Source organism: Trematomus bernacchii, unplaced genomic scaffold, assembly GCF_902827165.1.
Source record: "Trematomus bernacchii unplaced genomic scaffold, fTreBer1.1, whole genome shotgun sequence".
In the NCBI taxonomy this organism is placed as follows: domain Eukaryota; kingdom Metazoa; phylum Chordata; class Actinopteri; order Perciformes; family Nototheniidae; genus Trematomus; species Trematomus bernacchii.
The window spans coordinates 2594039-2621408 of NW_022987689.1; the positions used below are offsets into that span (position 1 = coordinate 2594039).

The 27370-nt window shown below is 39.0% G+C and overlaps 3 protein-coding genes across 4 annotated transcripts; all 3 read right to left on the reverse strand.

Moving 5' to 3' along the window:
- Positions 1-211: 211 nt before the first annotated feature.
- Positions 212-2383, reverse strand: foxc1a (forkhead box C1a). The gene has a single exon (XM_034137118.1). The coding sequence runs from the start codon at positions 2119-2121 to the stop codon at positions 700-702; it is 1422 nt and encodes a 473-aa protein (XP_033993009.1). The 5' UTR covers positions 2122-2383; the 3' UTR covers positions 212-699.
- A 12900-nt stretch (positions 2384-15283) lies between these two features.
- Positions 15284-18536, reverse strand: foxf2a (forkhead box F2a). 2 transcript variants are annotated; one of them, XM_034137192.1, is made up of 2 exons: positions 17240-18536; positions 15284-15831 (listed from the first exon to the last, which is right to left on the reverse strand). In XM_034137192.1, the coding sequence occupies exons 1-2, from the start codon at positions 18192-18194 to the stop codon at positions 15662-15664; spliced, it is 1125 nt and encodes a 374-aa protein (XP_033993083.1). In that variant the 5' UTR covers positions 18195-18536; the 3' UTR covers positions 15284-15661. The 2 variants fall into 2 exon arrangements, with proteins under 2 accessions (XP_033993083.1, XP_033993084.1); XM_034137193.1 differs by having other exon boundaries at positions 15284-15828; positions 17240-18530.
- Positions 18537-19881: 1345 nt separating this feature from the next.
- On the reverse strand, positions 19882-21138 carry foxq1a (forkhead box Q1a). The gene has a single exon (XM_034137130.1). It carries the CDS (start codon positions 20977-20979, stop codon positions 20137-20139), a length of 843 nt encoding a protein of 280 aa, XP_033993021.1. The 5' UTR covers positions 20980-21138; the 3' UTR covers positions 19882-20136.
- Between the last annotated feature and the right edge of the window lie 6232 nt (positions 21139-27370).

Sequence of the window (27370 nt, forward strand, 5' to 3'; positions counted from 1 at the left end):
AAAAAACACCTATTTAAGATGTGACTCTGCAGGAGAGTACAGTACAAATATATTGTGATGAGCACACAGACATAAGATCTATATCTCAGAGGGTCAGATCAGATTGATTACAAGGCCTATACCTCACTCACAAAACTAACACGGGCCAGACTGAGTGTAAAATATCACTAGCCTGTATTTAAATCTTTAAGAAACGAGGCGTAACTTTAACTCACATAAAATGACAATTTATTAAACAAACAAACAAATCCTTCAGAATACTTTTCAACAAATGAAGAATCTTTGAAATAGTACGGCGATATACACGTTCCTTTTTCTTACTTGTATAATGGAACAATTGTTTGGACAATTAAGGCAATTCAATTTAGAAACACTTTTTCTGGTGTTTGGTCCATAATACTCGGCTACATTTTTTTTAGAAATAAATTACTATATGCAATTTACACATCCATGAAAACTGGCATATCCTTGGCATATCCTTAACATAATCACATAACGCCACAGAAGCAAAGAGAGACTTACGTGTTATTTGCAGTAACACTGTTCTTTAGAAAAACCAAGATCAAGTCTTTTTTCTGTTTTTTAGTTTTCTGTCTCATATTAGTCCTTATGGTATTGGCAGGTGAGAGTGGGGAAAACGTTGGATTTCACTGGAAGAGTTCAAACCCCGTGAGGAAAATATTGAGCCTAACTTTTTGGTCAGAACTTGCTGCAGTCATATACGAAAGCTCCCGAAGTGCGATAGATGGGTTGGCTTGGTGGGAATGACATCTGACAGCTGTTATTCCCATTCACCGGTGAATTATTCAAGCCAATTCTTTGGGATTCAAACATCTCTCGGACTGAATGGAAGTTCTGCTGCTGTGCTGGGTACGCTGCGCCCAGGTGACCCAGGTCTCCGGCCTGGTTGAGGTACCATGAGGTCAGCCTCCCTTGGTGGGGATGGTGGCCCTCCTGCCCAGAGTTTAGATTACCGTGGTTCATGGAGGATGAGGTGGTAGTGACTGAGTAATCTGGCAACGTTTCGTCCACGGTGGTGCTCGGTGCCAAGTGGCTAGATCTGTCCCCGGCGTACAAACTCATGGCTTGCATGTTACAATGATAGGTTGCATTGGAGGTAGTGGAGATGGAGTTTTGGTTACAGGGCGAGCTATAGACAGATGTCTGATTTGGAGAATAGTTTAAGGACAAAGATGGTGTTATACCTGTCCTGGTGGAGGCGGTGAGGCTGGAGGTGAGCTCTGAGGGCCCTTGTGGAGACCCCCGAAGGGAGGTCATAATGTTGTCTACGCTGAAGCCCTGCGTCGAGGCCTGGTTGTGGTTTTGGTGGTGCTCGGAGCTGTCCATGCCGATGGACCTATTGGAGGGGATGCTGTGAGGGCTCCCACTGGACATGCTGCTGCTGCTGTCCGGGCTCTCGATTTTGGGCACGGTGCTCAAAGAGGGCGAGTCGGACTGCGGCGGAGTGACTGACCCGTTCTCGGTCTTAATATCCTGGACCCTCACAGGCTTGGAGCCCTGCACAGCCTGCTCCTGCTCCCGGCCTTGCTGCCTCGGCGGCACATCCTTCTGCAGGCGGTCATCTTTGTCCTTCAACACGTCCTTCTTTTTGAACCGTCGTCTCCTTCTCAAGAAGCTCCCGTTTTCAAACATGTTGTAAGAGTCTGGGTCCAGGGTCCAGTAGCTACCTTTACCGGGTTTTTTATCATCTCGAGGCACTTTGACAAAACACTCATTCAGCGACAGATTGTGTCTTATGCTATTCTGCCAGCCCTGCTTGTTGTCACGGTAAAATGGAAACCTCTCCATAATAAACTGGTAAATCCCATTCAGGGTCACCTTCTTGTCAGGCGAGTTTTGGATAGCCATGGTGATGAGAGCAATGTAACTATAGGGGGGTTTGACCATATCCTTGGGCTGAGGTTGAGGGGTGTACGGTCCATACGCACGGGCCATGCTGGCAGGGTACTGGTCATGAGCCGCATGAGAGTACATGTTCATGGGTGCGGGCATCCCCGTGTATCCCCCACCGGCAGCGGCCCGGTAGTAGCCCTGGTCGCTGCTGATGTACGGCACGACGCCCAGGGAGTTGGGACTCGAGACGGAGTAGCGAGCCTGCATGTCTACACTCTGATCCGGCGAAAATAAAGCTCCAAAATACGCAGACGGAGAGCTCCACTTCTCCTCTTCTGAATGCTGAGGCGCTAAAATCACAGTTCCTCACTGCTCACAAAAAGGGAATGAGAGAGCAATGTCTCAACAACAGTTCAACGTGCTGGATCTCTGCAGTGTTTAAGCTGTCCCCATCTCTGTCTCTATGAAACGCGCATTGAAAAAGTTCTGAACTTTGGACATCCGTCACCAGAGAGGACTTTTGCGCAGTTAAATTCTTTCCTTCTTTTTGCTGCCAGTGGAGCTCCTCCCCGAAAAGTGGACGAGCCGTCCAATGGGAAGTGAGGGAGCAAAAAAGCTTCTGACCACACTCAGGGCTTTTAGAAAAACGAGAGGAGGTGTCGGTAACTCCCAGCCCACTCCAGCCAAGATTTCAGACGTGACAGTGCCACTTGCATGTACACAATCAGATCATGGGGTGCATATTTGCACATTTTGTCTCAAAAGAAAGACCTCTATCAGGCCTTTAGCTGGCTTAAGAAATCAAATAAGTTATTTTTCAAGTTTAAATATATACAATATGAATTAGAACATTTTACCAACGTTATAGTATTTTTCTTTAAAATTACTAAATTCGCAGGGCATTCAGTTTTTTCATTAGGCATGCTTCTGGCTTCCACTTACTACATTAAGCTAACTGGACTATTTTGATTAGTAAAGAAACAAACACCAATAAACCAAACGGCTTCGTTTACATCCAGTTTAAATATCTTTAAAAGTGGATTTTTATTAGTCAAAAACACTCAACACCAGCAGCAGATCACAGAGATCAAAGCAGGGCAGAGCCTCGCATCGTTGGTATAGTGGGAGGTTAAGTGAGATCTCATTACAACAATTAAAAGACAGTTTGGGCTACGAGTTGCCGGAGGTGTGAGAGTTTATTCAAGAAAAGCTTTATAAAGCAGGGAACCAAATGGGATGAGCGTGACACCCAACATGAGGAGCTTTTCATCAAAATGTTTGAATATCTGTTGTGTTGGGGTGTTGGAGGCCTATTAAGAGTTTATTGTCTCTGTGAGCGAAGAAACAACATGATTTTAAAAAAAAATAAATCTTACCACAAGTCTAAGTCATTCATTTTCCCGAGAGAAGTCTCCCGAGAATGTAGGCTATAGGCTAAGGTATTTTAAAGTAGATTTCTTTCCCCCCCATGTAATTGATTTTAAGGCCGAGGTTTGAAATAAAAGAAGATTTTGACCAAAGATAGGCAGAAGTTTCTCTAAGCCAACTCAAGAGGCCTCTGAATCGCCTGCTGTCAAAGGCGATGGTGCATGAAATTGTTAATGGTCATTGTGAGGCAAAGTTACAGTCCTAATATCGATGTAATCCTCTGCAGGTCGTCTTAATTAAATGTCCGTGCAGTGGCCTGGTGCTCTGCCGGTTTCTCCTTACATGGACCCGGGCATGAACTTTTTCCACCGCCCCGGGCTGTTTACACAATTCACGACGGACTTTTGACTTAATACCACGGCCTGCCCACCCAGTCCCCCTTAACTCTTCATTATTTAAGGTATCCACTCACTGAACTGAAGAGCAGCGAAAAAACATAAAGAGATGTCAACATGCTGTGGTTTTTTTTACAAAGTAATTTTATTAAAACACATAACAGAAAATCCAATAAAATAATAGACCAAATCATTTCATTTTATGATTTTTTGTTTTGTTTTTCGCTATATTTTCTACCAGATTTGTACTGAAATAATAGGCCGAGATCCTTACAAATAATCAGACAAAAATAAATAACATTAAATGATCATATATATATAGAGAGAGAGAGAGATACGAGTAAATAAGATAATGCAGTATGCAATTTACTAAATTAAACGTACTGATGTTTACACAAAAAACAAATGTGTGAAAATATGACTAAACTCAACGCTGACAGTTAAGAGATATAAAAAAAGAGAGAGAGACAGAGGGATAGAAAATAGTCTATTAAAACTCTATCATAACTATGATGTTGGCTCTCTCTAGTGTTCAGAGAGGGCCAAACAGAAATGCTTCGTTGCTTTTCTCAGTGAGCCTCAACGGTATATATATATATATATATATATAAAAGGTGAGCCTATCGATTTGAGTATATTAATTTGAGTAACTGTATTTATTCCAAACCGCCAAGAAGTTCCTTCTTTGTTGTCCATCAGCCATTTTATGACATAAATTGTCACCATCTAGATTGCTGAAGACAAATAAAGAAACAGATAACTGGCTAATTAAGATATTACAATTCAGTTGAAGGCAATTTATTAGAGAAATAGGTCTGAACTATTGTTCAGACCTATTTGTCTAATAACTTAACTGGACACATCTGTTTTTATTGATGTTGATCTCAATCATTCAATCCATTGTACTCATAGTGCAAAGCATTCATAAGACACTACGGCCACCTCATGGTTTGTTTTAGTACTACAATCGGAAATAAGTGGGGTATAATTAAGTAGACAGTATGATGAACAGATAACATGATGCATACAGTGAGAGCCTGCATTGTCATCAAAACGTGTTTTGCAACCTTTTATATTTGTCAAACTGAGTCGTTTTTTGTGCAATTTTATAATACCTATATTTTACCACATATGTATTGATATTTACAATGTGTATGGGATAATGTGCACTGCATCTTAATGGGAGGCTAACTTTCTCCTGTTTTTCATATAATAAATGAAATTGTTAAAAAATAGTACACATGTATAGTGAAAACAGCTTAACACCAGCTCAAAACAGTGGTGATCAACAACTGACATGCCTGACATGCAATGTATTGCAGACCCCTAAAGTCATTTACAGCTGCAAAATTCTTCCACCGCCATACTCTGCTTCCTCCTTCTACATAGCTTCTGTTTAGAGCACCATGATGATGAAGACAGCAATCACAGCCATGCCTTAATAATGATGCTATGTTTGCACGTTTGCTCAGCAAGGGTATTCAAAATCACAAGTCTTCACCCTACAAACATCAACATCTAGACTGTCAATCATGTTTAGACCACTCCGGTTTTTTGGGGGGTTGTGTATTCTTCTTTTCTGTTCTATGTAACCTTATGCCAAAGCAAATTCCTCATATGTACTTTATATTAGCTAATAAAAACTGATTCTGATAAAGCTATACCCTTCAGGCCTTTGACTCCACAAGAAACAACCAGCCATCAACATCTTATCTATTAACCATTTCAATCCATCCTTTGACTGCATTACATTGTTAAATGGCTTTCTGGATCCAGTGTTAGAATGTGCACATCGAATGAGATTCTCAATTAACCACACCACCACCACCAACTATAACTTTTCCAGAGATCTTCTTTTGTATTTTTAATTGCATAATATGTGTGACATAGACTGTCCCTTATATGTGGCGTCAGTCTAGCAGCAGGTACATTAGAATTTAACCAAGAAACAAATGACAAACAAATTAATTGATTCTGTACAGAAGAGTAAACAGCATAACAACTAAACCCACAACTAACCCATCCTCTTAAAATCTCGGTTAAGAACATCTATCAAGAAAATGAAAATGAGCTACCATATCCCAGCAGGACAGAGGTACAAAGAATACAAAAATCCATAATTACAAAGGAGATTGGGTCAAACTATTTCAGCTGAAGAAATTAAGGTACCACTTTACAATAAGACCCTTATAAAGGATTCATAAAGGGATATTAATTAGGTTATTAATTAGGTTGTAAACACTTTATTAATCATTAAGAACCATTTATAAACCAGTTCTAACATAGTTTTCATACATCAACACAGGCTCACTATTTGGCAAGATGACTAAGCCTTATATTGGCTACCTAGCTTACTTCGTCTTCTTCATCAGCCAACATCCTTGGTATCTGTTGTTCACTGAGTTGATTCCCCCTTCCATCTTGATGTTTCTTGGCATCTCTTTATGACCATTTATTTATGAGTTACTAACATTTATAACTGCCAAAAGGGAGCCTTGTAAAGTGTAAAACACATTTCCATTTATTAATGAGTAACTACCAATAATAATTTGTTTAAGTTATATTAAGCCTTAAAGTTATGCATAAATTAGGGCGTGGTCACATTGAGTGACAGGTCTGTCCAGTGACTGCTGCTGTTAGCTTCCTGTCTCTCTGCTAGCAGCTCTGTGATGCTACAGGGGCTCTGCCTGCTCAGCTCATTAGTGATGGGAATTATGGCTCTTTGAAGGGAGCCGGATCTTATGGCTCCGTTCCTTTCAAAGAGCCGTTCAAAAGAGCCGTTCAAAAGAGCCGTTTTTTTAAAAAGGGGGCGGGGTTACTAGGTTTATCTGCGAAATAATCACCAGGATAATGATTGACTGCATTGCCAGACCTAATGTCAATAATCTGCATTGTAAACATGACACAAGGTGGCGCCATATCCATGTCATTCATGTCAGTGAATGTACTTTGAATTTACCCTCTGCATGTGTTAAGTAAATAAAGTTGCCTTGCCTTGAATGAAATTCACGCAACTCTTAATATTAGTAGTGTGTTTTTAAGTGGCGATGGAGATTATTTGTTGACCCTGCTTTAAAGGATATTTTGCCTTTACAAATGGTGCGCTTTATCACTGCCTGGGTTTTGGTTGAAGTGCATCCAAATGCTGCTGCGTTTTCGCGTTTGGCTCATTTTACATCCGAAAAACACGTCGTCTATCTGTCCAGTACCACTTGTTATGACTTCTCTCTCTCGCGTATTCCGTTAAGACCCACCCCACCTAACTCCTCGTGCTGAAACCTACAAATCAGAGTAGGGGCGGGTCTTCACAGAATACGTTTGGGGAACAAAATCAAGCTTTTTAAAAGGCGAGTGAATTTTGGCAGGCAGTGAGTGCGGACCAACTTTGATTGAACGATAAGAAGAACGGCTCTCACCAAGTACGACTCGGTTCCCCTCGTTCGTACCAAAGAGCCGTTCAAAAGAATCGGCTCGTTCGCGACCGACACATCACTACAGCTCATCCAGGGAACATAACTTGAACTCTGCCGTGTTTGTTGTGCTGGTGCCTTGTGGACTATTCTTCATGCTTATATCACACTATTGTGACTCGCTCCGCGTTTAAAACAGACGGTGCATGAATGCAGTTTTACGGTAAGTGAAATTCGGGTGCTTTATTTATGTGTTGCTTGTGTTTTTAGTCAGCTAACGTTAATGAATGTTAAGGCTTGGGTTAGCATGTAGTTAGCAAGTGGTAGCTACATCTGTGCTAACAATGCTAATCGTAGCCTCCAAGTTAAAATGTAATAGAGTGGGATAATACTGTAGAACAAACGGCTTCTGTTTGAGGTCGGTATAATAAGGTCATCCTTGTAAGTTAGAGATATTTTATTAGGTAGGTAACTTTATGCATTGATAAGGTTAAAGGTGGGGTAGGTAATTTTGGAGAAACCAGCTCGAGATCGCTAGAATTTGAAAATACACAGCCGGAAAAAATCTGCCACTTCCTTACAGAGCCCCTCCTCCAACACACACGAACGCGCACATGACCAATGAGGGCACGAGATAAGTTTGTGCACAGATGGAAGGCTGACAGGCAGGTAGGCCATCCAGTTATTTAGCCGGGCCGGCTAAAATGATTGGTCGTGCTTTTTACAGTATTACGGCTTCCACAGATGAATTTTTTTTATGGATTTTTTGTCAAAGCACTTAAGATATTCATTGCTATCGGGATGTTAAGAGCATTCCATGGAATATAACAAAAAGTGTATCTCGAGCCGGTTTCTCAAACTTACCTACCCCACCTTTAATTTAAAATTGGCTATGATCGATTGTGTAGACAAGCTAACGTCAAAGTAGTGTTGAAGAGCGGCCTAGTGTATGTGAAATTAACCTCACAATAAGATGTGTGTATATTACAAATATTAATGTCATATTTCAAGATGATTACTTAGATATTACAATATGATTGGTTGAGCTGGAGTTCATTATTGAGCTTACACGTTAACGTCACAGTCATATCTGAAGAATGAACCCAAACCTTGTTCTTTTTATTAATTGTATTACCAAATTGGTATCAAATAAATAGTAAGCATTGGTAACACCAATGCTGATAAAGTAAACTATTTTATTTTGAGTATTTGTGTCTGGGAGAAGGTACTGTACACAGTTCCTACGTTCGGCAGTTATAGACTGGGCTTTCTTGTACAAGAGAATACAAAAAAATCATCAATATGGACCATTACAATTATCCTTAAATGATGTTATACAATGCACCTAATAAACAAGTATGGCATTTTGAAACATGATGTGCAACCATTTTTACTGTAATTTGTGTGCATTTTGTTGTTAACTAAGATGATGCTATGATTTATTTTTTGTTAGTATGCACATGGACGCTTTGGGCATACCTGGAGAAGGAAAAAATGGGTCTTCGGAATGATGGGAGTTAAAGACAAAAGGCGGAGACTAGTGTTGAAACTAGTGGAGAAACGATCAAGATGCCACCTTGTCCCTCTGATTAGACAGCATGTTAAGTCAGGAAGTAGCATTATTAGTGATGAGTGGAGGGCATTGCTGAGTAACATGGGGTACAACCACTACACCATAAACCACAGCAGGTGGTTTGTGAACCCCCAGACGACAGTCATACCCAACATTGTTTTGGCAGAGCCAGAGAAATCAAAATCTGGCTCCAGTCCAGCAGGTGGAGACAGGGAGCCTAGGGTCTGTGCTTCCACTGAGGAGGTGGCTCAAAGGAAGAGTGTGCCACTCCTAGTTAAGGAGCTTAATGCAACACACCTGTGAAGGCACACTCTCAGCAGAGAACCAAACAATTCACTGTGGGAGAGGAGAAAGACTCAAGGATTCAACCAAAGACGCTGCTGGTGATATATTTTTTGTATATATTTTTTTGAACCATGTTTTATTAAGATGAATTATTATTTCTAGTTTATGAGGTTAAGCTAAAACATAAGATGCTGGATTATAATTGACTTTGTTGAGATGCAATTATTTTTGTTTAAGTGTTAAGTTTAATTATAACTTGAGATGAAGTGAATGAAAGTATGTTTTGTGTTTAAGGTTTTCAACCTGAATGAAGCATCAGAAGGCTATCAAGAGGCTAAATGAAGCAGAAATAATTCTGCAATAACTCGAAATAAAGAGGAGAATGATGCAAATCTGAGTTGTCCCATGTGTCCTTTTGGAGGGAATCGGGCCGTTTTCAAGTTTGGGCAGGAGTCAATCATGAAGACCAGATCATAACTTGACAAACATAATGAAAGGGCTTGGTCGACCGTCAAAGGACATGTCCGTAGATTGAGAGGAAACCGTACAGAGAGTTTGTTGGAGGAACACCTCAAGGGTCTTGAATGGTCATCTTGGCTTGGCTCTGCTCACCCTGATGGACTGCTTGGACGTTTGTTCAAGAATATACACAAAGCCTTTCCAGTCTGAGTACCATTATTTCTTACCAAGTCTTTAATTTATGTCTGAGAAAAGCTCTTATGTTTAAATATGTGTATCAGTCATAATAAACAGTCATTACTTTGAGTCCTGATTTTCTTCATGTGTGAATAAAATGTTTTGCTTGGCTCTTTTGCATCTTACTTTGCATTTCATGTGAAAAATGTGTATTAGGTCAGTGTGAATGTTATAACTCATTCATAAATGGACATGTGTATTAAACTTTTTTTAAAACGCACCCTTTCAGTAGTTATAAATGTTAGTGACTCATCAATAGATGGTGATGTGTTTCACACTTTACAATAAGGCTCCCTTTTACCAATTATAAATGTTAGTAACTCATTCATAAATGGTCATAAGAGATGCCAAGAAACATCAAGATGGAAGGGGGGGAATCAACTCAGTGAACAACAGATACCAAGGAAGCTGGCTGATGAAGAAGACGAAGTAAGCTAAGTAGCCAATATAAGGCTTAGCAGTACAGATAAATGTGGGCTCACTATTTGGCAAGCAACCGGTCACAGTTGCCCTGTTTATCTCATGTATTATAAAAGCTTATTAATGATTTATAAAGTGTTCACAACCTAATTAATAAATGAATTACAAACTATTCGTAAACCCTTTATAAGGGTAGTCTTATTGTAAAGTGGTACCAAAATGAATTATAAACGCAAACATCTAAGGCAGAAACATATAAAAAACTGTAACAGGTTTGGGTTTGTCAACAATTTTACAGCTTCCTGTTTCCTTTTGAAACATGGCACAGTTTACTACTGTAACAACACACACACACACAGCAAATTGCAAGACAACATTACACATTGCACCTTTTTCTGATTCATAGTTACAGCTTAATCAGGAATCCATTATGATCCTTTGTATCAACCACAAACTTGTCTCCCTGTCTGTCCATACAATCAGATGTAGGCTACTAGGCCTTCATGTTTGTAATGACGATTCTTGTACCTTAATCATTTCCCAAACAATTATTCCCTCCAAAATTGGTGACACTGTGCATGTGTCGGCGTTTGTACCGTCAGAGGCTCTATCAGGAGATGACTGACTTTGCATCCCGTGTTTACCCAGTTCAATCGAAATCTTTGTGACACACTATTATATCTTGTCCCCTTACACTCTAGTCTATTTTCATTGTGGATCGAGGATTATAGTCACCTTAGGTAGATTTCTAAAGCTGTTTTGAGGAGATGTCCACTACTGCACTCACGAAGGAGAACACCAGCCAAACATAAACCTCAAAATGAGGCAACACTTTCCCTTTAACCATCATGGGCTCAAAATTGCGCTGTTTTGTGAGCTATAGAGACTGTGTGAGAGGATTGTGAACTTCAATACTAACTCACTCAGTTTCTTTCTCTGACCGATTCTCCTTTCTGGTGGATGAGGCCCCGGTCCACCCTGGCCATGTCTCTGTGCGTCTCCTCCACCTGGCCGGCTCTGGTCGGGCAGCAATCCGCCCTATGTGCTGCAGAAGGCCGCCACCGTCCTCGGATTGAGCCTCCTCGCCCAGCTCTCCACCTGCACAGGCCTTCCATCCAGTGTCCAGGTAACCCAAACACATCACCATGTTGTCCTCCTCTCTCCTAACACACTGAGCTGATTGTTTTCCTGCATCATGAGTTTGCACACCTGGTTTTGTGGCGTAGCCAGGAATTATTGTGTGGGTGGGCCTGGAGAAATATAGGTGGGCCAGGGGGAGACTTATTAAGCGTGGGGTCTGAGCTGAAACTTCATTAATGATTTTAATGATTTTTTAATGCACTAATTGAACATAAGCATAAACTAGCAGTGAAAACAAAAACATAGGCACGGCGGCCTCAGAATGTGTGTACAACAGACATCCACATGACTAGGGATGGGTATCGTTAAGGTTTTAACGGTAGGCCTACTACTACTTTTATCGATACCGCTTATTGATCCGGTGCTTTAACGGTACTTCTATCGTTTTTTTTGGAGAAAAAAAATAAGGTAAACTAACTAACATAAATTGTGAACAAAACTATCATTGCTTTTTATTTTAATTAAATACATATTTCACATCAAAAGAAACAACAGTGTTTTAACAAATCGTATTAAATAATGTGATGACAGAACTGTAAACAGAATAGCTGAAACTTTAACAAAATAAATAACTCTAAATTACCTCTAATCATTAGCCCATGTTTGTATAATGTAGTTAACTCCGTGTGTTGCTGCTAGCATACATAACACCTGACGTGGAAAAGTTACTCGTGGATGGGGCTACAGAGCTACTAGAAAGACATTCGAACCCGGTGCATTTCTCCGTTTGAATGTGGTGCACTTTTACAAGATGTTTAGACAAATTGCTCGTGTTACCGCCCTTACATGCTAAACTCTTATTGCACTTTTGGTAACGAGCATTGTCCTCATCGAACAGGTAAAGTTTAACCACACCTCGGAGCGCGTTCTCTCCGCCATCTCCTCCGTGTGTGTGTGTTGCTGCATGTACAGTAGCAGCTGCGTGTGTGTAAACTGCCCCGCCCCCTCGCACACAGACGGGGGAGAGAGATCTCTCGTCTGGATTGGAAAGATCGAAAATACTAAAAATAATCATAGACGCATTTTGCTGTCTTTTTGCGTATTAGAAACGGAGTTGGCGACACTAAAACTGCAATATAATGTTTGTGTAGCAATAATACATATGAGATATATTTTTTACATGTCTCCAGTATCGACCGATAACGTCGGAGCTTAATGGTACCACGGTCTTTAATAATTCAGCCCTGGGGCTCGGTACCCATCCCTACACATGACTGGCTCGGCGGCCACAGGTTGTTTATCCTTGACAGTCGCACAGTGGGCACACACTGAGAGTTTTCATATTCAGCAAATGTGTACACGCTTCACTGCAGACCTCAAGAAGAAATAAGACTTTCGTTAACTCACGGCAAAACCTACTTTACTTACTAATTTACTCACGGTAAAAAAATGCACTCCCTATTCCATTGTCATGAAGGTGGAATCTAACTATATCCAGAATAAGTTTGATTGGATCCAGGCTAGAAACATGTTTATTTCTGCTGTAAAATTGGGCATTTTAACATGGAGGTCTATGGGAATTGCTCCTTTCTGCATCCATCCCCTGTTGGCCACTAGAGGAACTGCAGTTTGTGGCACTTCCTTCTGGGCTTCCCGGCTCTGCGCTATAACGCGCTGATTGGCTGTGGGTGGGCCAGACGTGCGGGCCCACCCACAGCTACGCCACTGGGTTTTACTACGCAACCATAGGCTATTGCAGTGCATGTATTTTATTGACTTTTTCAACTTGTTCTGGGATCAGGTTTTACACATTCATTAATTCATTAATTCATCTCATTGCTGTTGGCCAACGTTTAGTATGCATTCTTGTCCTCTACATCTGTATGACAATCCACCTTTTTACCATGCTTTTTACCCAGTAGGCCGGCTGCACATTCTTTCTCTACTGTCTGTCTCATCTCAGGACGGTTACAGCGCTAGCGCCCCCTACTGTTATATATTGGAATTATTTAAAAACATATATCCCAACCTCTGCTGGTTCTCTGCTCATTTCTTCACAAGCTACTATATTCATGTGATGCATTGACTCCATAAATCAATTCCAGTATTATTTCCACACTGTACAAGATACATATCCTTTTTATTGGATTGCAGGGCCTCTTCTATTTTATACAAATATTGTGTTTAAAAACATGTTTTTATTTTTATTGATAAGTCTTGATTTTTTTTATTAGCTTCCATGTCATGGGACCCAGTAATTCCAAATCAGTGTAAATTTGTTGTACGATACTGAACAAGTGGAACACGTTCATGTTTATTGGATTTTAGTACCTTTTTCTAGTTTATTTGTTTGTGGAAATTCACTTGTTTCTTCTTTTCAATAGCTTCCATGTCCTGTGATCAAATTACTCTTAATCTATTCAGAATTGAATGACACTGGACATGCATCCATGGACTTGTGTTTATAGGGTTTTAGTTTTTTATCCTATTTTAAATTATTTTCATGGAAATTCAGCCATTTTAGATCAGAGTCTTGATAGTTTCAATAGTTTGTTTGTCACTTCACTCTGTGACAAACAATATAGCTTTGTACACTCGAGAAATAAGACCTTGAGTCCACCTTCTATTTTATAAGACTTTTTTTATTAAATACATTTGAGTTTTTTAACAAAAAATGTGGGCATTTTATTCAATGTTTTCCGTATCATGTGACTTAATGGCTTCAAATCAATACAGAACTGTATTTTTACACTGGATGGGACAAACCTTGTTATTGGATTTTACTTTCTTTTTTATATAATATTTTCCTTAAAAAATTAGCTGCTGATTGAAGTTATTTTTTTCAGTAGCTTTCTTATCACTTTCTTATCACTTGACTTGATGACACACACGTGTGTTACTGCTACAGTTGTTTTTTACTGAAGAATCTTGATTGTTTTCAATCGTTTGCACGTCATGTCACCCTTGACCCAGTCCATACCAGATATTGCTTGCTTAAATACTATTTACTAATATACTTATACATGTTCTGATTTAGAGCTTTGAGTACAGCATAGACTGCTCTGCATCTCAAGTTTAATGACTGTCAGACATTTGGGGGAAAATCCAGTCCTTAAAAGCCAAAATTAATATAGATTAACAGAATAAAATAATTGAGCTTGAAACCTTTTGTAATGAATCACCTTTAACTTATCACATTTCCTGAGTCAAATGGCATGTTTGTTTACAATTATTCTTTGAAATTGTACATCTACATATTTTATTAGATTAGCGTAGAATTATTTGGAAATCCTTATTTTATCTCAGGTAACCCACGTTTTTTAGGGGGGCTTTCTCAGAGGGACAGTTACATTTAAATCCAATGGATGTATTTGTGGATAACCAACATAAAACATAATAAGCCTTATTAATATGCTAACCTGACTCAATGACCAACTGAATGTTCTGCATATCATTTTAATCTCCAATTTCTTAACTTTCATAACGTATCTTGAATTATATATTTTATTTTTGTGCCCCTAAGTTTAAATACCCACTAGGTGGCGGTAGAGTCACGTGAAAACCATTAAAACTGAACAATAAAGATTGTTTTTTAATGTTAGACTTTCCAGGTCAGAGTTGGGTATAAAACTTGCATTTTTCTTCCGTATATATTTTTGTTTAGTCATGAATCTAATAACAATAATTTAAATAGGCAGTCTTTTTAGAATATTTGGAAACACAAAGTACACTCAAATTGTCCCCGATATATGAACTGAATAAAAAAAGTAATTATTTAACATAATTAAAAAAAAATTCTCTTCTTAACACAAAATGTCTGATTAGAGATGATAACATAAAAACACCCTTTGTTACATTCTTTTGTGTGAGAATGAGACATTGTTTGAATGAAGAGGGCACTGAATTGTGATGATGTTGCTCTTTGCAATGACAGTGTCTCTGATAACCTTTTAACATTTGAAAAGGTGATTTTATACTTGAAATAATAAATTTTTTTGTTATCAAAAAAGTGATTTAAACCCAAACTTTTTCACAATAGTTGGGATTTAAGGGTCAATCAAAAATACCCAAGCTGCACTGGTTTAAAAATGTTCGTCCTAATAAATCTGATTATATATCATTGGTGATTAAAACAGCAACAACAACCATCATAATAATAATGTTGAATGTTTATTAATAATAAACTTCAGAGCTGAAAACTGTGTGTGTACAATCTTTTATTGCTAAAATCACTTCCAATTATCATTTAAAAATAAATCTCTTTAATGGCCTGCAGCAACAATTTCAGCAAATGCAGGAACACAGAATGAATAGTGCATGAATAAAGATTAATTCAGGTACGTGAACGTATTTGTAATAATACAAATATGAATACTGCTTTATTGCTTATATGTAAAATCTGTAATATTATGAGAGTGGCAAAACGACTCATTACTAAACGTTTAAGAAATAAGTCAAAGTTCAATTACTCAAATTGGGATAAAATCGCCATTATAACCATGGGTCACTGATCAAAATGAGTCCACCAATGGGATGAATTTAGCAGAAAAGTCCTTGACAGTTCTGTATCAAGTGTTCTGTCACATGACACATGGCTTCACGTCCTGGTAGACACTTTGGTGATGGTGATGAAGCTGATGGTAGTACGAGCCGCTGGTGTTGGGGTGCAGGGAAGAGATTCCATTGAGGTTCAAAACGAAGTCCTTCCTGTCACACACAGGAGCTGAGTGGCTGTATCGGGACAGTCCTGCTGAAAACAAACAGGATACACGAGTGTCAAATATTTTCTTTAAACAGGATTGTATCTGTATTATTCATAACACAAACCATTTGCAGTTTTGTAAGCTAGCACTTGGTGATTTTGTTGGTGACTCTTTTTGACTAAAACTCATTTTACATCGTGTTTATAATGTATGGCTTTATTATTTTATATAAAATACAATTGACAAATGCTCCATTGATCAGTGACAAGCCACATAATCATTCACTATATGGCAACTTTTGAGTTGCCATATAGTGAATGATTATGTGGATGATTTAGTTTGAGTTTTTTCCTTGGTACTTTAATACACATTTTTTTAAAACAAATGTTGGTAATACCTAATATAAAATGGAATATGTATTATGTTTCATTTCTAAGCAACCATCTAGTATGCATTAACGTGCATTAATATAGGGGTCCGTATTCTTTGTTTTTCCTTACAATAATCCATCAAATGTGCAGTTATAAATGCTAAGAAAATTATGAAAACATTTATGATTGAAAATCAATTTTGGTGATGCAGTGCAGCCCTATTTCCGAAACCTTCCTCATTGACTAAGAATATAAAAAACATAAAGCATTTCCCTTAGACGTTTAACATCAAGTGGATTTCTTTACAAAATGGCAACCCGAATTCTGTTCTTATCAGTAGCTATCATGGATTAATTAAACAATAGTACATTGTTTATTTACCCTTAATATAGCCATCTGTTAAATGCTGGGGACATTAATAAGGTTTATTTTTTAAGTTGTTCCACTTTATTTAGCTATTGCCTAAATAATACACAGTGAACATAATGAACAATAATAGAATTGAACGAAATAAGTCAACATAACACCCTCTACCGTTTTCTTTTCTGATGTAAAAGGCCTGAATAAAGCTGCACCTCAAATATTTAAATTCATTCTTGAGAATATGTTTTTGGACAGCATGTCGTTTTTCCGTTTTTATAGTTTTGTTTTTGCCGTTCATTTCTTTAAATCGTATTATCATGTATTGTGTTATTGTGCCTGTTTTTTATAAATGCAATAACACAGTGGCTTCTTTAAAAAGCATGCATACAAATTCAATCAAATTAGATTAAATTAATGTGAAATACCATATTCACATTGCAAGTCAAAGTGTGAACAATAAATGCACATTTTGGATACTATTCTGTATTTTACGCACGTTCATTTTCCTGAATACATTTGATGCATCTTCATTACATAAAGAAAATAAAGGGTAAACCCCTAATTTCTATAGATTTGTAAATAATTAGGATATACTTTTTGCATGCATAAGATAACTTATCACTGTAATTAAATAAAAAATCATAGCCTTTGATCCTTATGACTTACACATGCAGGAAACACAAAATACAAAACATAGCTTATGCCTATTTTAATACTCTACCTGAAATGTCAGAGGAGTCTCGTGCATTATGGTGCAGATAGCCTTGATCCAGAGAGTAAGGTGACATCCCCGTGTGCAGTGCAGGAGAAGTGGGGCTGCTTGATGCCAACGACTGCTGTTTGATGTATGAAGAAACACCAGGTGAACTCCAGTGTGAAGCTGCATTTGCATACGGAGACTGACAGTCCAAAGTGGATACCATCGCTGGGGGGGACTGCATGGGGCTGCTGCCGCTGTCCGGGCAATAGTCCGCGTTAGAGGCCACCTGACATGCGGCCATGTACGATGACCCGGAGCCTGATGACATTTGTGGGACGTGATATCCCCTTTCGAGTCCATCGAATCCACCTGGCACTGTATTACTCATCAAGTCTATGTTGTAGCTGTTATGACACGCTAATGAGCCTGAAGGTGATTGGAAATCAAAGTTTTGAGGCAGCATGGATGCACCAAACCCGATACCATTCATCATCCTGTACATTGGTTTCAAAGCTTGGCATTTTCTCCGGAACCCCCGAGGTCTGCGACGAAAAGAGCCCTCCTCGAACATAAACTCACTGCTTGGGTCTATGGTCCAGTAGTGCCCTTTACCAGGTCTACCGAGACCCTTTGGCAGCTTTATGAAACACTCGTTCAGAGACAGGTTGTGTCTGACGGAGTTTTTCCATCCCTGGTAGGATCCCCTGAAGAAAGAGAAGCGGGCCTGTAAGAACTGATAGATTTCACTCAAAGTAAGCCTTTTGGTCGGTGAACTTTGAATTGCCATCACAATGAGCGCGATATATGAGTAGGGAGGCTTTTCAGGGCGCCTCATGCCAGAGTTTCCCTTTTTCCATTTTGGTGATGCATTTTGCTCGCTCTCCATCACTGGCTGCGCGCTCAGATCTGCATTCAGAGCTGGGCTGGAGCGAGCATCAGATGGATCCAAATGTTGCTTGGAGATTTCGGTCGTCATGGTTGATCAAATGTGCAAAATGTTCTCTTATTTAATATTTAAACGATCAGTTTACTTATGCGATGCTCTGCGCGTCTATAACCGTGACAATCAAAAACCACCAGCCCTGTTCCCCCTTCCTCTCTCTGTCCATCGCTGGCAATAATCCCACAAGAGAGGGGAAATAAAGCTCCTCGACTTTGCCTGCGTATATCCACCCGGCCAAACACAACTCGACCACCTATCAATTCTTAAATCTCTCTCTGCCCCTCTATCCCCCCAAATCCCTCCAAGAAATCGCCAGGAACTCCCTCCCCATCTGGCCAGGATCCAGACAAGAAGCCGGACACAGCGCAGTGGAGTAAGACAGATCTCCTCCCACGACTTACTTTCCATAACACCTCTGAATGCATTTGTCATACTAATATTTGGCACAATCATTTAACAAACGTTCATGAATAAATCTCCACATGACAGATAATCCAATGTGTTCTCATAGCCTACCTAAAAAAAACACTATGGCTAGTTTTACTTTTTTAAGGTATATGAGAGAAAAAGTCATGCAGTGTTCATTTGTTTGGGATCTGTTCAGGGTTAGATCTCTGACATGAGAGGAAGCATGCTTTTTCCATCAGAGCGTGCCAACCACACACAACGCACTAGTGTCAGTTTACCTCTTGCAGCCTTGATTATATCCCTGGAGAAATGAACTGATTAGAAAGTCTTAGAAATAGTTTTAGAATTTGTTTAGAATATATTGTTTGTGCTAGCTTAAGTAAAAGCCATTTGTGTGCATTAGTTTAGTTTCACTTGTGTCTGTTGAAGCTACTAGCAAGCTATTAGCAAGTCACCAATACACAAACGTGGAATAATTTCCCACACCAGCAACGTTAAACACAATCTACCCAGAATGTCAGCAACATCAAACGTGTAGCCCCGCTGCGTCCAGGATGCACAGCTGGTTTCAAGGAAATTTACTTTCTAGCCTCAGAAGAATAGGCCTACTTGGAATACATGTCTTCCTATTGTGGATTCAAGTTGTGTTCGTTCAGGATGCACCAATTGTACAAACCCTTTCCTGCGCATGTGTGGTGACTGAGGCGACGGCTATTTGCAGCACCAGACAGAAAACATAAATATTGGATGCCCCTATCCGGCAGTAGAGAGCTTCATGGACACTGGAAAGTAAATACTAATAAGGGAGTTTATTGTTGCATTTTAAATGATATAGACTGAGGAATGGAATGAGAATACAGACTGTATTCGAATCATAATAATTTTTATTTTACAATTATTATGATTATTATTGTTGTTATTATTTTTATTTTTATTATTATTATTGGTATGTGCCAGTAGCCTACATAGGGCCTTCGTGTTTTTTTTCTAAGGAGCCTGTACTTCCTAATCAATAAAGGAGAACTATCTAACCTCCTACAAACGTTGCATAACATATTAGACTGCAAACCTCATTAAGCATTACACTTTTAGAAATAGGAAGATGCTGTTGTTGCCTCAGGGCCTGGTACACACGCTCACGCAACAGATTCATAAGAGCTCTTTAAGAATCTGGCAAGGTGGAGTCACATGAACACACGCCCGAAAAAATATTATTGCCTTTGCACCGGTAACAGGTGTTTCAAACTCTCCTATGTTTCTCAACAAGAACAACATTTTAACAATATACAAAGCAGACCATCAACAGTGAGAATTGTATTTCATTGTAAAGAGCACATTTTTATTAAAGAAATAGACACAACAGTCAAACACGTTTTAAAAAAAAAAAAAAAAAGTCAGTTCAGTAACATTTATAACAAACAATTCTGTATAAAATATCAAATCTGATAATGCTTAAAATGGTACAACAATTCTGTAACACCTTGGCATTAAAATAAAGTAAACTGTTAATCCTCCTTTTTGTCCATCATCAGTCCACAATGAGGATTGTTAATCATCAAATAAACATTTATTTCTGATATTGTAGAACTGTCTGTGACGCCAGTCCGCACTGATAGCCGTTTGGCACATGCGCAGAAAAGGAGTCCATGTCCATGTAGCAGGCTGACTTGACGTATGCAAACGAGGCAGGTGTATTCAAATGAGCCATCATTAGTCCAGTGTAGTGCGGCCAGGTGGGGGTGGGGGCAGGGGGGTGAGGTAAATATCCCATGTTTGAGTTTCTCTTGAAAGGTTTGCTGAGGATGCTGTCTATCGCAAAGGAACTTGTAAACTTGACGCATGAATCAGTCTTGGTGGCGGGGGCAGTCTGCTGAATGCTCGGCGGCTCCTCTGCCTCTGGCTCTCTGTTTGATTTTTTATCAATGCGTTTTCTTCTGCGCCGGAACACCCCATCAGCAAAGGTGTACTCGCTCTGGGGATTGAGCATCCAGTAATTATCCTTTCCCCAAGGTCTGGACGGGTCCCGGAGCACTTTGAGGAAGCAGTCATTCAGAGACAGGTTGTGTCGAACAGAGTTCCTCCAGCCGGTGTAGCTGCCTCTGAAGAAGGGGAATCTTTTCATCAGATAGTCGTTTATTTCTGCCAGAGTCAGACTTCCAGAGGAGGAGTCCCGGATGGCCATGGCGATGAGAGCGATGTACGAGAACGGGGGTTTGGGTCTCCGAGTGTACGGCTTTGATGTGCCGCTGTTGCACGGAGTAACAGGTGCAGGGCTGTGCGCCACGCAGTCTCCATCCGAACCCAGCTCCTCCTCGCCAGAAAGGGGAGAGCGCACACTCCCTTCTGCATCCTTGGACATCTCGAAATGCTTCGTGTTATAGTGGCTACCACACAACACCTCCAACTTCATTGTCTTTGAAGTATGTTCCGTTTTATATTACCTATCCAATTTGCTTTCTGCGTAAAGTACGGTTTATTTTCGTCAAGACGCGGAGAGCTTTGAATTTACTCCGAATAAATTCTGCTGAGCTGTCATACCTGCCAGTGCTGAAGTCAGTCTCACCTACAACTCTGTGAGCAGCTGTTTATAGCCGGCTCACCTCAGGACCAACCCAAGTGGGCGGAGTTAAATGCTTTTAAAAGATTTGGAGCATCACAAAACACTATAATGTGATATATTTGTTGTCAATATTAAAACTGTGATCATACAACTTTTACCATGAGCATATAAGAAACTAACAAACAATGATCATGTTAACTGGAAACACGCTCAGTGCAGCTTTATAACTTTCTCACCTGTGAAATGTGAGCTGGCAGAAACTTGGGACTATTTCACCTGAGACAACCAGGTGGCGTATGTTTCCTTTGTATTCAAAGGTGCGGTGCCTGCAGGTGTTGAAGTGTCATTTGTCAATATCAGGGTGCATTGTAGCCTAATCTGTCCGTTCATATAGAAATGTTGTATATTGTTTTAATTATATTTGTGTAACCTTTATGTTTAGATAGTGATATATTTAAACATCTGTGGCAGAAAGATCCTCACTTAAGATCTCTCTCATCCAAGCACTTTACTTAGGAGTGCACTTCGGTTCCTTACAGCCTACATAGAAACCATTGTTTTTGGGGTATCTGTATGAAAACAAATAATGCCTGGTCCTTACAGACACTCAGTTGAAAGATAGTGGATCTACCTGGGATTTACTTTTTGTAATTGAGGTTCTTTCTGAAGAACCAACCTTTTGGGTTTTTGGTTGGAACATCAGGGTTTCACTATGGATATAATTGCAAAGAGACGGTGCAAAGTTTCAGGTGAATAGACCCTTACTTTAAACTCAACTTTATGTTATGCTTTTAATAGCAATTATTACATAGTGCTACTCCACGGCGCGGATATTTTCTCCTTTTACTCACTCCCTCAGATTCATCAGGCAGTCATGTTGAACTCAACAACGCATATTGGTATAATTGATGGTCTTACTGCAAAGTGTCAGGCCAAACCGCTGGTTTCATTGGTTGTGCTGCAATATTTTCACCAAATAGACAAAAGGAAAACATAATAACCTCATACAGTACATCACCTGTAAACCAATGTTGACATCACATTAGCCGCTGATATGTTGTTACTCTGACAAGTGGTTAAACTTTTGTTTATGCAATATGTGCTTTTCAAGATGTTTTTTTGTTTGTGCAGGAGTGACTGTTATAATACTCAGGTAGTGATCTGTTTGTGTTGTCTGTGACACCCAAACCAGGGTGAAGTCACTATTTTGAAAGGTGGCATGTGAAAGATGGATTCCTTTAAGCTAACCACACAATGACAGGAGCTCAAATACCACATATTCATTCTGGTCACTGCATGTAGCAGCTTGTGAGGCTGTGGTGTGTCTCTGTGTTCTTGTATACATGAGGATCTACTTAATAACAGCTTTACGGGTGGAACCACAGTGGAATATGTGCGCCTTATATACTGCCAAAGGTGAAGGAAGGAAAAAAAGTGAAAAGTGAGAAACCTATTAATTAATGGATCACCAACATTTAAATCTGCATTATAGAGTTTTTACTAAATGTATTGCTAATCCATTAGTGACTATGTATAAGCCTTTTCCAAGACAGTGAAGATAAAATGGGGCAAACAACTGTAAAAAAAGGTTTGCTGAACCTACTATACTATAATAAAGAGTAGTAAATAAAGTATATTTGTATAGAAATTAGTTCAGTTAATAGTCCTCAGTCACTGTCTCACTGCCATCATATTATTGGAACTAGCTCTTATTGTTCATGAGTCAATATAAGTGTTGTGAGATTTAAAAGCACATTACAGCATGTTGGCTCTCTGAAGACAGCTGATCATAAAATAACTTTCACTTTTACGTGACTTTTACGTTTTAAAGCACACACCTGTAAGCCATAACATGGAAGATCCTCAGAGTACAGCATAAATAGTGTTGTAATGAAATAATGACAATTTCTGAACAGCATTATGTCCATTAAAGCTCCATATTTATTATGACTTTGAAATGTATTTAGACATTACAGATGAATATATGTATTTGGCTGCATCACTGCATCTCTGGCTCTGGCCTTGAACCATCCCTTGTTGTTGATCTGTTGGAATGAGGAACACTGTGAACCAGACATAAGTGACCAACACCCTGATTGTTGCTGATACAGTTCAGTGATTGGTTGGCACAGAGTTCAGTTTATTAACTGTAAAGAATTACTAACTGATGCCAACATTAAAAAAAAACATACAGTACACTACATTTATACTTCTCCGCACATGCAGCAGTTGCATGAAAACTCACTTACAGTTGAGTGTATGTGGTGCATTAACTATTCTGACCTCGACCCTCCTGTTCTCTCACAATGTTTTAAGCTCCACTTAACCAGTACTTTGATGTCTGGAAGGTTACATGGACCAGCATTAACTAATGAAAGAGACACAGTCACATATGATTTCTAATCTGTTCCCTCTGTTTGCGGTTGTTTTTGAAGGAAAATAGTTTACCAGTCATTGTTAAAGGACAAAAATAAATATTCTTAGTTGACTACAGGTGTAGAACAAAGCTGTGGCTAAGACTGCAAATGGTGGAGAACACCAGGTGCTGTGTGATGTAATTCATGTGGAGTTTTCCTGTTACTGTAGGTCAATCAGTTCAAAGGGTTTGGTGAAATTATAATGCACTGTATATATTGAAACGGGGATGAAACAAAGCCTTCAAGACACTTTATTTCTTCTACATTAAGCAAACAATGTGTATTCTAAATGGCAAATCACTAAAAAAAACAATACATATACAACCCTATTGCTATCATTTGTGTTATTGTTTGTTAGTACTGTGTTTGGAATTCACATTCATACTTTTGTCAGTAATAGACTGTTCAGCTTATTTTAAACGTAGTAGATCATTGTTTTACACCGGACAGCTTTTGACACTTTTTCTTTAATGTCTTATTCATTCTTTAAACCCTGCTTAGCGCTTCAGTAATATAAACTGTTGCAGCAGAGTCCACAAAATGTCTAAGAATAACCGTGTGAAGATGTCAACCTGACATGTATTTAGTTTGCATAACTCCCGCTCAAGGCTTGTGTGTGTCTCTCTATGCAAACACAAAGCTTTTGCGTGCGAGGCAGCAGATCATTTGAAATGTTCAGATGTTTTGCAAAGGATTATGTTGCTGAGAGCGTAAAGATCACTGAGTGGCTTCAGAGTATTCAAAGGTTCAAAATAGAAACAGAATTTCATATTGATTCCAGGCATTCCCTCGTGCTATTTATGGCAGCCGTGTGTTTATTACCGTTGTACAATACGTCCCACCTCAAAATATTTCATCAGCCACTAATTATAGTATTTTGACAGCTCTGTTTTGAAACCATGTTACCAGCGTCTCAGTATTTAACTTGAGCATTATGGTTTTGCACAAACATGTGCGTGTTCTTAGTCATCATCAGCTTGTTTCTTCATGTATATTTGGCCGCACATGTTTCTTCATATAGTGTATACCTGGTCCCACCCTTTAAATGCATTCACCTGAAAGCATGTTATGTCTTAGTTTAGACTTTTGCCTTACCCTTTAATATGCCCTAAATATAGGTGATGTTAGAGACACACATTTAAAGAGGACTGTTAACGAAGTTCAAGTTCTCTCATGTCCCTTGATAGGAGAAGTAGCAGGAATGAAAGCAGGCTCCTGCCTGTTGCTGGGTTTGGAAGTTTCTATTTTGGTCTTGTCTTCATGGAGATAAAGAAAATGAGCTGCCAAACAAATAGGAAGAAATAATGACTTGAAGGAGCATGGAGAGGGTTTATCGACAGGATGAGAAAGATAAGTAAGAGCTTTTTTACTTACGCCCTCAGTATGTTGGTTCAAAGAAACCATAATTATACTCTCATAACAAGAAATGTGTTGCTCTGGTACAACAGAATCCTAATTTCTGTCTAATCTTTTGTAGCTTTGTATTTATTTCTCTGTGGCAATCATGGCATTTTCCCTTTTTTCCCTTTTTGATTAATTGATCAAATCCTTTTCAGATTCAACCCTTTCCCTTAGTTGTTATACTATTGTTTTCTTGCCCATCTAGCCAATCTTCTCACATTTTTCAACATTACATTTTTACATATGGTCTACTTAAACACCCAATAACGTTATCCCAGCTTCTCCATTCTTAAATACACTGCTTTGTGTGCTTCCTCGTTTATATCCATATATGTTTCGAGAAAAATAACATTATAAATCCAAAGCAGGCAAAAACTGGTAAAAGTCAAATGTAAAACTAGACACTAGAAAAAAAGGCATTTGTGGGGGTGAATTAAGATAAATAATCTTGTGAAGACTAACTGATGCAGATCCTATTTTGTTTGCATATTTGCATCAGAGAATATTTCAGTTAAAACCATTACAAGCTTCCTGGCACAAGGTTAGAAGGTACTAGACACCGGTTTAGTGCACGTCATGCATAACTTATGTGTGAATACACCACTTAACTCCTCTTGTACAAAAAGCTGGCATTGGGGGTAAAACATAACAAATACATAGCATAAAGGGAGGGGTTGTTGGATACGAGGTTTCTGGTACTGAGATCTCTGTTGAGGTCGGATGTAAGCTGACAGAGTCTCATGCTGTAAACTATTACAGGCAATCTGCAGGGCTGCAACTCTGGTACTGTCATCACACAATGGTAGAGAGAAAGGCCAGATAAGTGTCTCAATCTGTGTATGAAAAGCAATAAGGCCGGCCTTCGTGTTCAAATGTTCAGTCTTTAGTCGATTTGTTGTTCTTTTAAGAATTGATGAAGAAAAACTGCACCCACTTAAGGTTGAATACTTTGGTTGGTTGAAATGTTTGGTTTCCAATATCGTTTTCGGAGAGACATCAGGGTTATCATCGCATGAATTAACATCAAACTTGATAACTTTTTTTCTGTCATTTCTTTCTGTTTACAAAGCTTCAGAACATGGCACCGCATAACTAAAATAGAATAAATTCAAAGCTGTAAACAAGCAAAGGCATGCTCTCTGTTTGTGCACATAACGTGTTGTCGGGGGCAAAAGGTAAATCCCCTCGTTCTATCACGTCAAATACAGAGGTTCAAAAAGGAAGTTAGAGCCGTAATGCGACTGCAGGGATCAAAACAGAAATGCAAGAGAAGTATGGAAATAAATGATCAAGGTATTTCTGAGACAGGGCCCTGTATAAACTGGAACAAGATATTCAACATTTATAAATATGTTTATGCAAATTGAAACTCTGTAATTAAAGACATCAATGGATCTTCTTTCTCATCTGTTTGCACTCCCTTTTTTGCATGTTACTGGTCAGATGTTAATGCTGCCGTCATGCAATTCCTGGAAACAAGCATAAAGCTTAACCGTTGCTAAACTAGAGAAACAGCTGAACAATTTCCCCGTATTTCCCTCTGTGATTATCATGACAAGCTGGTTATATTCAAAATGACAATCCAGCTACACACAGAAACAAATGTAAAGCAGACCGTGTATTGTAAACATTATGACATTCCTCGCAATGATTGGAAACTGAAGGACCTGCAGAGTTTTGTTTCTTTGATCTGGGACGCTGTTACTTCTATATATAACATTTGACATAACCTCTACATTTATCCCCAATTAGTTTAGACAAATTTGCAAAGTGGGACCACAGAGTATCACAAATGTTAAAACGTTTTGATCCTGGATTTCTTACACCTCACTCTACCCGTGTTTTTGGGGGGATTACCAGTAAACAACAGCACTATTCAGGATTTTCACATGGTTCTCTGGCAACCAAAACAAGCCGAAAAAGTTGATTAAATATTATAATATATATTTAAAAGATCTGTAGAGTTTCTTACACTGTGTGTATTGAAAAGCTCTCTGTGCAGTAAAGTTTCTTTAACACCATTTCCAGTAAATCTTTTCTTGTTTTAAACAAGTCAAATGCTAGCATGACTACTGAACTGAAATCTATAGCCTTGATCTGCAAGGACAAAAGTTGCGTGAGGCCATGCTCTGCTGCCATGTGCCTAAACATTTAAGGCTGCTTTCGTATGTCGACATGTGGGATCTTGATGGTTCTTCTGATACGATCCACATTTTAATCACACTGTATTTGAAGTCTCTGTTTTTCAATTTTTACACTTTGGATTTGGATTTCTCAGTGAATCCGTCTCAAGCTTATGGTTACACAAAACTACGATTTTGATATTTTAATATATATATATTTTAAAATCATGTTACAAAACAAAATTGTCTGAATTCTTACATAATGCACTTGCTACCAAAAGTCCTTTCAAAAGTATTAAC

Excerpts from the sequence above, each read along its gene's own strand:
- foxq1a (XM_034137130.1), bottom strand. The coding sequence starts at position 20,979 with ATGAAGTTGGAGGTGTTGTGTGGTAGCCACTATAACACGAAGCATTTC.
- foxf2a (XM_034137192.1), bottom strand. The coding sequence starts at position 18,194 with ATGACGACCGAAATCTCCAAGCAACATTTGGATCCATCTGATGCTCGC. Across the intron at positions 15,832-17,239 it reads AGACTCCTCTGACATTTCAG|CAGGACTGTCCCGATACAGC; the intron begins GTAGAGTATTAA and ends GTTTGTTTTCAG.
- foxc1a (XM_034137118.1), bottom strand. The coding sequence starts at position 2,121 with ATGCAGGCTCGCTACTCCGTCTCGAGTCCCAACTCCCTGGGCGTCGTG.